Here is a 12,552-nt window from a genome sequence, read left to right as displayed (position 1 = left end):
ATAAATGGAATGTCTATTTCTTTGCCTACGGCTCTGGTTTCTATTATAAAGCTTTGGTTTTATAGATATGTTTCTATCATCCATGCTTTTCATATTTACTTAACAGATATCTTAAACCACAATATTTCAGTTATGTTTTATTTAATGTGTAAGTATTTATTCCTTGTTTCTGTAACCTTCCCAGCAGTATAGGCCTCCTTTTCACTAGTGCATATGAAACTTAATTAATATATTTGTGGATCACTTTATCCAAGAACCTAAGTAAGTACTGTTACTCACAGGCTGTTCCTGTGTACAGATATAGAGATGAATGTCTGCTACATAACAGCTGTTTTACTATTAATATTATTTCATAAATCTAAGTGAAATTTATACTCATAGGATTCAGGTGCATAGATGAAAGCCATCTTATTAGAAATGATAACATTTAATGTTTTTTTTTCCTACATACTATATTATGGAAGCTGAAACATGCCCATTTAAAAATAGAGAAATTGCTTAGGCAACAAATTACTACACTCTGTTAATTTCCCTCAGCAGGTAAGAGTAGCATGAGGATCCACTGTATAATGACATAACAACAAAGTTTTAATTTGGTATTCTAGACAGATGTGCACAAATGCACTAATCAAATAGGGTAACAAATTTCCAGCAGCCACAATGATAGCCAAAAAAAATTTCAGATTAATATCAGATACATGTCTATAAGTCAATATATAAAAATGAATTCATGCATAGTGTAAAACCATACCTCCTATGTCTTACCTAGCCATCACCTCTGACACTTACTTAACTTCCTACATTGATATTGCTCAGTTGCAGCATCTGTGTATCTGTGTGGCGGAGAGCCTTTTTTCCTGTCATGGGATTAGATATTCACATTCTGTTGTGTACTTTGATCCCCAGATCCTGTTTGTTTTACTTGCTTTTGCCTTCTGCCTCACCGATACCTATCTTCACTTCATCATGTTACCTCACTTCATTATACTTAATAAACAGCTTTGAACATGGGTTAAACAATACGTAGATATGAAAACCTACAACTAATCCATACATAATTCTAGTTACTACTGTTTAACCTCTTTTCTACAGGCATTAAAATTCAAAATTCTGGTGAAAAATAAAAAAGTTGGAACAATTGAGGAAGGCATGCTCAGGAGAAATCTTGACAGTCATGGTGAGACAGGGGAAATTTCTGACTTTGAAATTATATCCGATGAAGATGAGACTGATGAAAAAGTCCCTCTTTACCCAAAGAGTGATTCCCCAAAAAGAAAAAGTGAACGTAGACCTTCACCCCTACCTCGAAAAAAGGCAAAGGTAACTTTTGTCTCAATTGAATTTAGAAAACACATAGATATATGCCAGCTTTTTTAAAAAAAGAAGGACTATATTAGCCTAAAATAGAGACTAAATTTAAGAGGTAGGCTTTAAAGTTATTTAGAGCATATATTTTGAAATAATATGTTTTAGCTCAAGGTTTCAAAGCTTTCCTGATTCTTACAAGACACTTCAAACTGGAGCATATTTTAGTATCCAACTAAAAAACAACTCTTCCCTGTGCTCCCATCCTAAACTCCATCTGCATTTTTCACTTTCAAGTCTTGTCCTTGTCCCAGGTGCTCGATACCACAATAGATCTAAGATACAGTTTCCCAACTGCTTTGCTGGTCTCAAGGCCCTCCTGGAGCTATGCATGGAGAACACTCATAGCAGTTCCTGATGATGAAGGACAGAGTTAATTATTTCTTCCCACAGTCCACGAATCTATCTTGGAGATTTTGAAGAGTTCCCATTCCCCTATTTTCTTGTGTTCTGAATTTATGCATGAAATTAGGTGTAGAGTTCTGGTTGTGCTAAAACATTTTTAAGCACTTACAACAGAAAAGGTATTTTTACGTTCATCATGTAGAGACTTAACATTAAATACTATTTCTGAAAGAGAGTGTAAAAATCAGATGTAATCTTTTTGATAGTCACTTTGAACTTACTCATTTTTTTAACCAAGTAGTAATTCTCTGCCATGGAAATCTGTTGCTCTATCAGAGTTCAAACTGCTTTGTTCAAGTTTTTTAAGCAGGCAGGGAAGCACCCAGTATCCAGTCACTTTTGCACATCATGCTTTGATTATCTGAGTGGGGGTAGACTGGCAGTGCTCCTCAGGGTTCAGTGGTTTTGGTGAGAGGCAGTGTCTCTTCCTCTGTGTCTATTCTCTAAGTGATATGAGGGTCAAGATCTTTGCTTCTTCCTCTTTCCATCTTATATAGATAGATAGTAAAGAAAAATTCTGAGAAAAGATGTAGTCCTCTGAACAAGGAATTCCAAATTTCCAGATAATAGGGTCACATATATTTGTAACATCACATTACAGACCAGAACATATACTGCATACATCTTGATCAACAGCAGTAACAACAGATGTCTGGTGATGTTTCACAAGCAGAAGAGAAAATGGTTTCTGGGGTCCCACTCTATTGGAGTGGGAGTATTTATTGTGAGGTCCCACTCTATTGCTCCATTGGAGGGTGGGAGAGCATTTGAATCCGCACTCAAGATGATAGATACCCTAGTGATGCTGTAGGCTTTGGCTGTATGACTGCCTTCCACATCCAGAGAGCTGTTTTATTCAGGAGTTCTATGACAGTAGACTCTTATTGCTCCTCATGGGACATAGCCCCAGAATAATTAATGCACTTGAACTTTGCATAGTTTAAAAGCCACAAGCACGCAAACCCTATCATTTTGTCAGATGAGAATTTGCCTTCAAAAGCTTTAATGGAATGTAAACATCATTATCACCATCAGCTCTTTGCTGGCTACTACCACTGATTAGCTCACAAGTTCATGCTAAGTAAAATGAAGCAGTCACATAGTACCTCAGTTTAACAGACAAGAAAGACACTGGTAGAATTTTCAGTCGATTCAATGTACAGCAGCCTTTGCTTTTACTTGCTTTGGTAATGGAGCAAGACTAAACAGAGACTTTGGCGAAAGAACTTTCCATCTTAACTAAGAAGAACAGAGTTTTCCTAACTGCAGAGCAATGCTTGGAGGAATATACCTATGATTGATTTGCCTGGCATGGTAAAATATTCTCCTGTTATTCTACATTTTGTAGTTGAGTTTGTGCTATTGATGTATAGATTGTCCTGCTCTTTTTTTTTTTTTTCTCCAATACTTCCTACCAGTATACTTTTTCTGGTATTTTATGTATTTAGGAATATAAAGTTGGACATGAGTTTTAAATGAGTAATGTTAAAAGCCATGAAAAATGGTGTTAATTTACATACCAGTCTCAGAAGTAGGGAAATGATAAAGCTGTCCAACAGAACATTGTGCTAGGAAACATTGGAAACATCTCTCCATTCACACTACAATTGCTATGATGAACACAGAGACAATAACCTTAATTGTCTCTGACTGGATAAACTCTCACTATCAGAAGTTGTATCTTAAGCTCAAATATTCTTTAGCTGTGACGCATTTTCCCATGCTTTAGGCATCCAAAATGATAGTTTCTCCTGAATTGTTAATATTAATAATGAAATATGTGTTATTGTATTTTTTTTATTCTTCCATTATTTTATATTATGATTATTAGGTGAAGACAAAAATTGCCATTACGTTGTCGGACCTTGTGATTTATACCAAATCTGAGAAGTTTGTGAGCTTTGAGCATTCCCTAGCTAATCAGAAGTGCTATGAAAATAATTCAATTGGAGAGGTTCGAGCACGAAAATTTGTAAAACATTCAGGTAATTTCTTTTGATTTAATCAGATAAAAGTTACAATGTTGCTATGGTTCACTGTGTAGACATTGGAAGGGTTAAAATTTTATGAAACACATGCTGTCCAATTTTATTTGGTTGCTTTTATAACATTGTTTTAGAACTATCTTGTCATTTGCACTGCATTTTTATATTTCAGTTGGTTTTGTGAGGAAAATTGAAATTCAGCTTTGTTTTAATTTCATGTAGTTTTATAAGAACAAACATTAACATGGTATATATACAAAATGTATGAATACCTTTTGATTTATTGTTTTCTGCATCAAGTAATTCACAGGTTACAGTCAATACTTGAAAATGTGTGGAATAGATCCCCCCTCCCTGCCTTATGATCTGTGGTACTCACTGGAGTTGGGCAGGCAGTAGGCCTGGCTTTGATGATAACTGCAGATAAGAGAATCCACACTGATGGAGTGAATAAATCCCACAGCAGGCAGTTTGCTCCACTGGACCAGATCTTTCATACCAGACAGATTGGGTTATTCAAAACTCATTCTGTGTTGGAGTGTCTCCATTTGGTGCAGCCAGTACAGTGCAGCCTCTGCTGTTTTAACTCCAGCTGTCTGCCAAGAGCTGCCTTAAGGGAGTGTTAAGAAGAGTGATCACTGACCATGAGAATGAAGTCTGCCACAGGCCCATTCATTCAGGGCCAGCTCAGCTGCCATCCAGCACTTTGTGGAGATGATTCAATGGCTGGTTATGTGAATGGTGCTGAACAGTATCAAAACAAGCAGGCTTTTGCCAGCCCTCCATAGTCAGAGTCCTCTTTGGTCCCTCTACCAATCTAGTAAACATAAAAGTAATTCTATTAAAAAAACAAAAAAAAAGGGGGGGGGGGGGCGCAGGGGAGAGGACGAGGGGAGGATGGAAAGGATCAGAGTGATGACCTTGGAAATGCAAAGCTTTCTGTTTAAATACTGAACAGGAATAGTGTAGATAGAAGTTATCTGAAGTTTTCCACATCTGTGTAGTATGCCTTTGTGGGAGGGAACACTGCTAGGAGAAAGAAAATCAACTCACTTGAGTAGTTAACATCTGAAGATTAAAAAGGAACCAATTAAGTGTCTTTTAGAAACCTGCTGTTCACTGGTCTTGAGATTATTCAGTGATTTCATCTAAACCTCAAAACAGCAGTCAAGCTAAGATCATCTTGGGATGATTTTTTGCCTATTGAACTATTAAAGAATGAGTGGGCTTTCTGATCAATTTCCTATTTTGTGTCTTTTAATTTTCCATGACAACACAGTGGGCTTTAGTCTAAAAATCATATATTTACCTAACAAAGAGGTGAAGAAACAGAATATTTACAAGAAGGAATGATTCTTTGTTATTGACAAAAGTCTGCACTATACACAGAAATGCTATCAGATTCAAATATACACAAAATATTAAGGTTTTAAAATAGGATTTTAACCATATCGCAAAGTGGTCCTAAAATAGAAATACATTTATATGATATTCTCATTGTGTAAAAAAAAATAAAAGTTGCTGAATCAGATTATTATATTTTTATTATTATTTATTCAAATAGGATCTCTTCACTAATGAAGTTTTTCTTACCAAGGTTTTATCATTCTGCTTTTCAGCTAAAGAGTTTGTTTCACATACTTCAAGATTCATTACAAGAATCTACCCCAAAGGAACAAGAACGAACTCTTCGAATTATAATCCTCAAGAGTTCTGGAATGTGGGCTGTCAAATGGGTACGTACTTTTGCAGAGATTGTTGCATTCCAGGCTTTGCAAAGACTATGCAGATACAAGAGTTTTTCCTTCCCATAGTATTGTTTTGTATTATGTAAATTACATATTTTCTCTCAGTGGCATCACTTTTGTTTTGTGTTATCTAAACTTCTCCTTCAGTCTGCATAACCTAGTAATTTTTCTTCCCAGAATCCAGGAATTCTAGTATATAATAACTAAGGGGAATATTATTTTCTCTATTTACTTTTGTAATCAGTTACAATTAGGCCCTAACTAGTTATAAATATCACTTTTTGTTAAACAGCGATATCTTATCCCAAATATCCCGGTTTATTATAATTCATTAATTTCTTTAAACTAACTTTTTTTTTAAATTGGATAATAAGAAAAACACTAGTAAGAACAAGCTTTGAACCTTGTTTTGTATTACTACTACCCTAAGGCTAAACAAAGCATTTATCATGATTTTATCATGAAACAGTGTGGCAAAAGCACATATATAAAGAACTTTCAATAGCTAAACTAGAATTTTCTTCTTTTTCTTCATATATTATCTCCTTTTTTATTAATCATTCTATGATATTTATCTGTGGGTGTCTGTAAGGAGAGTCTAAATGACAATTTTTATTTTACTGCCTGTTTGGGCTGAAATTATCATGTTCGCTGTGTTACCTTAGGTTTTGAAGTAAAAGTGAGCATGCTATGCATTAAGCACTGTACTGCCCCCACCCCCCCAATTGGAATATACCTTTCAAAAAAATTAAAATAGATTACATTTTTTTGCATACTGTATTAATCAAATTCCATACCCTCCGTGCTTATTTGTCACCTGGGGCTAAGGTATAGAGCATGTTTATAAGAGAAAATGGGAACACTAGCTGCTGCTTCTTTTTTTTTCTTTTTTTTTTCTTTTTTCTCTTTTCTTTATTGTTTTTCTTTTAAAAAAAAATCATTCTTTTTCAGCTGAGGTCTAGCACTCTTTATAGCTACTTTGTAGTTAACAAGGGAATAGAAGCAGCTGCCTGTTTAGCTAAAGGTGGAAATTATTGGAATGAAATTATATTTGCTTTTTCCTAAGATTGCCCTATAGCATTGAATTAGAGGAGGTGATGGAAACATGTATATGTGTGATTTAGGAATTTTTACACAGCAATGGAAGGCTCATCTAAAGGATCTGTAGGTTTTCAATGTTTTTGTGTGACTGGAGTGGCACAGACGCAGGAGATGTGGGCACAACAATTAATGTTTGTGCCAAGAATTCCCAGATTATGATATGCTACTGCAAATAAGCACTCAAATGCTCCTTGTCAGCAGAATATCCAGGTACAGCTGGGAGCTTCTGGGAATCTCCAGTGACTGTGTAGATGCAATGTAAGTTTAACATCTTTCCGGTACAAAGCCTGTTAGTTCCCTGAGCAATGAAATGACAATAAATTCTGTGTCTCTTCATTTCAAGTTAGTTTTTAATTCGAAATTGTTAAAAATCAGCATGACTTCTGTACTCAGCTGGCTTTGAAAAAACCTCTCACCTGGAAGCACTTTACTCCTTTTTAATGGCTTCACAGGCAATTTGCCTTCATCTTTTTGTTCTGCAGTTTAAAAGATTCTCAGTTGCAGAATATTTTTCTACATCAGTCTGCTACACCTTCTTCAGCCTTAGGTAAAGTACAGAACAATATTTTTTGCATCCATATATATATATATTCTGTCCTTTATTCTGATTCTATACCAAGGCCACCTGAGGGATACTGTGGGGTGAGCAGGGTAGTTTGCCGTAGGCTCCCGGTTTTGAGAGGTGAAAGGTATGGTCTCGCCTTGTTGTATTACAATATACGCTCATACAGAGACAGGCATAGATTTCACTTTGTCTGTAGGCCCCTGGAGTTTATGTGCACCCTTGTTGCAGGCTTTCTTTTTCACTTGTTTCCTTTCTCAGCTCCCACAATATCTTCTGCTTCAAGTTACCTTCTTGGAAATGTTTTTAACAGCGTGCTATTTCCAATCAGTCATGCACATACATATTATTTATTGATTAACCCCCTAATGTATCCCCAGCTACTCTCCTACAGTTATAGAACTTAGGAGCACCATGCCTCAGCTTTCACTGAGAGATTGCTGTTCCCACATCTGTTGCCCTGACCACAAGCAGTGGAGGACATCCCCAAGCCTAAGTTTCTTACAATTTGCTGTTCCCACCCTGAGCTATTCCGTGCTGTCAGTGCCACACGTTGCAGGTAATGTGGGAAATAATGACTAGGGAGATTGCATGAATCTGGCCACTCAGTGCTGGCTGTTCTGTGAAAGAACTGAAATGTGCTTGGACCCCTCATAATTCTCTCATTGTTACAAATTCTGCTTCTCATCCTGACTGTTGTATTGAGGTATAGTTTTACAACTACAGCAGGAGTAAAAGAATTAGTAGTTAGTATAATTTTTTGTGTGTCTGTGTCATTATAAATGTTTATTTAAAGTACAGATTTGGACTTGGGCTAGGCTATTGCTGGAAGTATCTCATCATTACCATACCATTTGAAATTGGTTTGATTATATTCTGTCCTTGTTGATCCTCACCTAGCCTGTTGTCAAGCTATTGCTGGATTATTTAGCTGGGGTGGTGCACTCTCTGTATACTATCATCTACATTGCTATTAAAAACTAGTAAGTTTGTTTCATGCTTAGAGGAAGCGTTGGCCAGAGGTCCTTAATTTAAAATTGAATTAATCTCTCAGGCTTATCATACTGCAGTTTACTAGTTTTCTTTCTAGCATGTAAATCTCCACACTGATCTCTGCAAAGAATATCCATTTGTTAGATCTCAAACAGGACTAAGTCTTTCAAAATCACTACGTTGACTGTTGACTCAGAGTATGCTTTAATGAAAAGTCATTCTAAACATTTGTATACAAAACATATGATTTTTTTGTGTAGAGGGCTTTGGGCCCCTTCCTGGAAGAATTAAAAATATGCAGGAAGTGGTTAGATCTGGCCCTCTTGGTCACATCATTTGCATCTTCATTTAAAGAAACATTTTTCTCATGGGAGTAGGCTGATTATAAGCAATTCTTCACATATATTATTTCCAAGCCATGTCAGATCTATTCTTGATTCCCTAATCTGTTTTAGATAACTGTTTGGCAGAAATATAACTGTGCTTCACAATGCAACTCCCAAAGCTCCACTCAGTGAATGTTCTGCTGATATCCTTCCACTGATTTAACACAGTTTTTTTCAATTTTTGTGTCTGTCTTGTGTCCATATAGCCCACACACCCTCCCTGTCTCCCTGCCATTGCACTCTGCACCCCATGCACAGAAGTAATCCCTCCAGATCCCTTCTACCACTTTCCTAAAACTGTTCACAGGACTCTCAGATTTCTCTTATGTCACCTATTCCCCTTCTTCAGCTCCTTTTACCCTCCCCACATCTGCTAGCTTACCCTTCTCACTTACCTTTCAGTTCCTCCAACATCCCTAACTGTTCTGGCTGGGCAAAGAAAATATATTAGGTTTTGTTCAAACAAGAATACTCCCTGCCAGGCCTCTGCATCATGTAAATGATGAGAGTTGAGTTATTCCTTCACTTCCCTTAGTGATAGACCCAAAACAGTGCTCTCTTCTGTACCTTGCCAGCAGTTTTCTCTTCTCTAAATGGGTTGGAACATACTAACTTGGAGCAGCCTGGCACTCAGCTAAAGCAGGATGAAATGGTTCAACAGGCTCAAGATTTGTTGGGGCTGAGAACAAGAGCTATGCAATTGCGTAAACCTAATTTCCAGAGGAAGGCAAGTTAAAAACTACACTAAAAATTACAGAGTTTTCACAAAATCACTCTTGGATATCACTGTGCACTCAGTGTCCATTCTCTGAAAATTGAGACTCGTAAGAACAGGATAGGTTTTGTGAACAAAGAGGTCTTATGGAGAAAAATACCTAATAACTTTTTATAGTCTGGGAAAATTAGTATGCCTCCTGCATACAACTGCAGTGTGGCACTAGAAAGAACTGGTTTGGCGTATCCATATCTCCTTTTTATTTAGTAAATAAAATGGAATGTAAAGATTTATGCAGGGAAAGAAAATTCGGGACAGTTATTTAAATAAACAGATATCAGTTGTATTATATTGACTGAGAAAAACAGAGAAAAAAAACCAAACCAAAAGAAAATCTCAGTGAAAAAAAAAAAGAAAGGCTTAAATATCCTTTTGAATACATCCTTTGCATGCAGTAGAAAACATTATCCCTGTATCAAAACAAACCACAGGAATGAACAAAACATGTCATAAGTTACATGAGAAAACCATGGTATGGCAGGTACAGAATTTTGTTTTAGAAGAGGCTATATAGAGCATATGTTTTCTGGAGCACTCATAAAAATTTGTATGCTACTGTGAAGGTTCCACTACTTGTATGGTGGATTTTTTTTCTTGCTTTATGTTCTGTTTTGGCCTGTGACATCGAAATGGAGCTTGGCAATTTTGTCACATCTGTTTTGTGGCTAAATCTTGTGTGTAATAATATGACAAAAAATAATGCATGAAAAAAATGAGTGATAAAGAGTTCTCTAACTAGTTCTGATTTTAACCTCTGAAGCTACCTAGGGAAAAGAAATCCACTTATTTAGATCTTGGTATGCCTCACCTGTGCAACTTAAAATGACCATCAAGTCTGACCTTGCTTGGGTTCTAAGTGAGTGAAAACTTAAAGAAGAGGCACACTTTGGAAAGCCTTATAAAGAAAAAGAGGGCATAGGATCACTAATTTATCTTGGAATTTTCAGTTGTATGTTTCCTGTGAAACTGTGTTTTCCTTTCTCGCTTGACAAATGGCAAAACTGGAGACAACAGGACTGATTTTTCTTTTTTTCTAAATAAACAGATTATGTTTGATCATGGGAATTTTAGATAATCTCTCAGTCTTACTGAACACTGTACATTTTAGAATATGTGATGGAGTGTCAAATTTAGTAAAGGAATTTATGAAATAATGAAATTGAATTTAAGGAAAAACAGGATGTTCTATTAAAAGATGGTGGAATACTTATAGATTTAATTAGTTTTTCATCATGATAGTTTTATACTCTTGGTTATTTTTACTGGAATTTTTTTATAACAGCAGAAGTTTAAAGCAAGCATTTTCTATAACATGGCTTTTTTCAACAGCTAATGTGATATCTGAAACAAACTGAGAATATTCATTACATTATAGCTTTGAATTGTTGCTTGAATTTCTAGTGAAATTTGTGAAGTGACATGCTTTAATGTTTTTATTTTTATGTCCAGTTAGGTTATTAGAATACCTCAAAGCTCTGCAGAATACATTACTGCAGTTAGATACTAAGTGAACACTCTTAATCTAGCATTGTGATCCTTAAAACCTTGCAGAAGACTTGACTCTAAATATTGCCTATGACATGGAAAAGACAGGTATATCACAGCATTTCATCTTTGTTCATTCTGCATCTAAAAGCCTAACAGTTAGTCTCCTGCCATTAAACAAAGCTTCAGCTATCTTTCCAAAATGGGGTCCAGATTTTGTCCCAAACTAAAACACCTCTTCTGCTCAAAGGAAGGAGATAAATCTGACACGTCATGCACCTCATGGCAAAAACACACCCAGGCTGTTCTGTAAAGCTACCCTTCCAGTCTAGAGCTCATTCTTTGTTTGGGCTTGCTGTGGCCTTATCCCACAACTGACTCATGGGGAACGTGCTGTAAGAAAGACAGGAAAGCTAGCTCCCAAGCCAAGCAATGCCCTGGAAGAATGAAATGAGAAGTCATAGAAAAGTATCTCTTGATTGGCCACTCCCTCTTGTTGAGGTTTCAAGGACAGGACTAGTCATCATAGGCCAGCTGCACAAAAGACACAGGGGTCAATACCTATATTATTAGTCTTCCTAGTATGGTTTTAACAGTCTAAAAATTCATCTTTAGGAAGTGAAAACTAGATCTTGCACAACTGACATAAATCTTTCTAAATACTGTTGAGTAGTGTGTTGTGGAAAGATAATACTAAGATGCCAAAAAAAAAAAAAAGTGTGTTTATGATTAACAAAGTCATGTAGTTGGAAAAAAAAGCCACAGCTGTAATAGGCCACGTGACCAGCATGGTTTATGGAACCCCCAAAATGGGCTGCTTTACCTCTTACTGTTTGCTCCCATAAGTCCCCAGCCCAATAAGACAGCTATTAGAATTGCAGACTCCAGGGATATGTTTAATGTCATACTTAAAGTATGCACCCATTTTTGGTTGTTGTCCCTTAAACCTCATTGATTAGAACCTCACTAGCTGTAGTGGGACAACTAACACATGTGTAGACACCTACAAGTTAGGTGGGACAATATCACCCTGATACATGAAGCTACCTAAATACACTCACCTTTCCTTTGGAATGGCTCCAAGGGCTGGGAGGTATTCTGAATAAAGGTTTCATGTTTCTCTTGCAGGAATGTCTCTAACTGCCAGGTTTATGACAAAGCTCTTGGGCTACTCTGGAGCCTGCTTCTTTTTAGGCAGGTTTTTTTGGTGTGTGTGATAGATACTGGAATTTCACTTAAAAGCAAAGACAGACAGAAATTTCATTTTATCATTATTTTTTCCAGCTATATTCACTAAATCCACAAATGCAGACAACTAATAGAATACTAAATAATTTATCTGGAATCTAGTCAATTTTAAAGACAGAAAAAATTGCAGGGACACAATTGTCTCTGAACTCTTTGCTGACTTTGTTTTAAACCCTCTGTTAGAGACACAGACTAAAACAGGAGAGGGAAGCTGATAATATACACTCTTTTGCCAAGAAGCACAAGGCAAACAAATTTTAAAAATTATTTTGGAAAAGTGTCTGTTTCAGGTGTGAAATGACAACCAAAAATGCTCAGCCTTACACTGAAGTGTAACTTTCAGACTGACACATTAATTAAATAGCAAAAATCAATTTAGATTTTAGGTTTGATAGTTTATCAGAAATGCTCGATGTACTTTTCCCATGAGAACCTCACAAGAGAGGATCCCTAATTGAAACCAGTTGCAGATATACTTGGACAATGGATGATTTTTAAT

The 12,552-nt window shown here is 36.3% G+C and overlaps 1 protein-coding gene across 1 annotated transcript in view; it reads left to right on the top strand.

Annotated features, from left to right (window-relative positions):
• PLCZ1 (phospholipase C zeta 1) overlaps nt 1-12,552 on the top strand; it is a 58,934-nt gene that overhangs the window by 30,831 nt on the left and 15,551 nt on the right. Inside the window, exons 7-9 of the mRNA XM_069807826.1 lie at nt 1,093-1,329; nt 3,608-3,755; nt 5,375-5,491. Coding sequence (XP_069663927.1) covers nt 1,093-1,329; nt 3,608-3,755; nt 5,375-5,491 — 502 coding nt within the window. The remainder of the gene's footprint in view (nt 1-1,092; nt 1,330-3,607; nt 3,756-5,374; nt 5,492-12,552) is intronic.

This window comes from Haliaeetus albicilla, chromosome 19 (assembly GCF_947461875.1).
Source record: "Haliaeetus albicilla chromosome 19, bHalAlb1.1, whole genome shotgun sequence".
NCBI lineage: Eukaryota > Metazoa > Chordata > Aves > Accipitriformes > Accipitridae > Haliaeetus > Haliaeetus albicilla.
The sequence above is the reverse complement of the archived record's forward strand: the minus strand, read 5'-3'. Positions and strand labels throughout refer to the sequence as shown.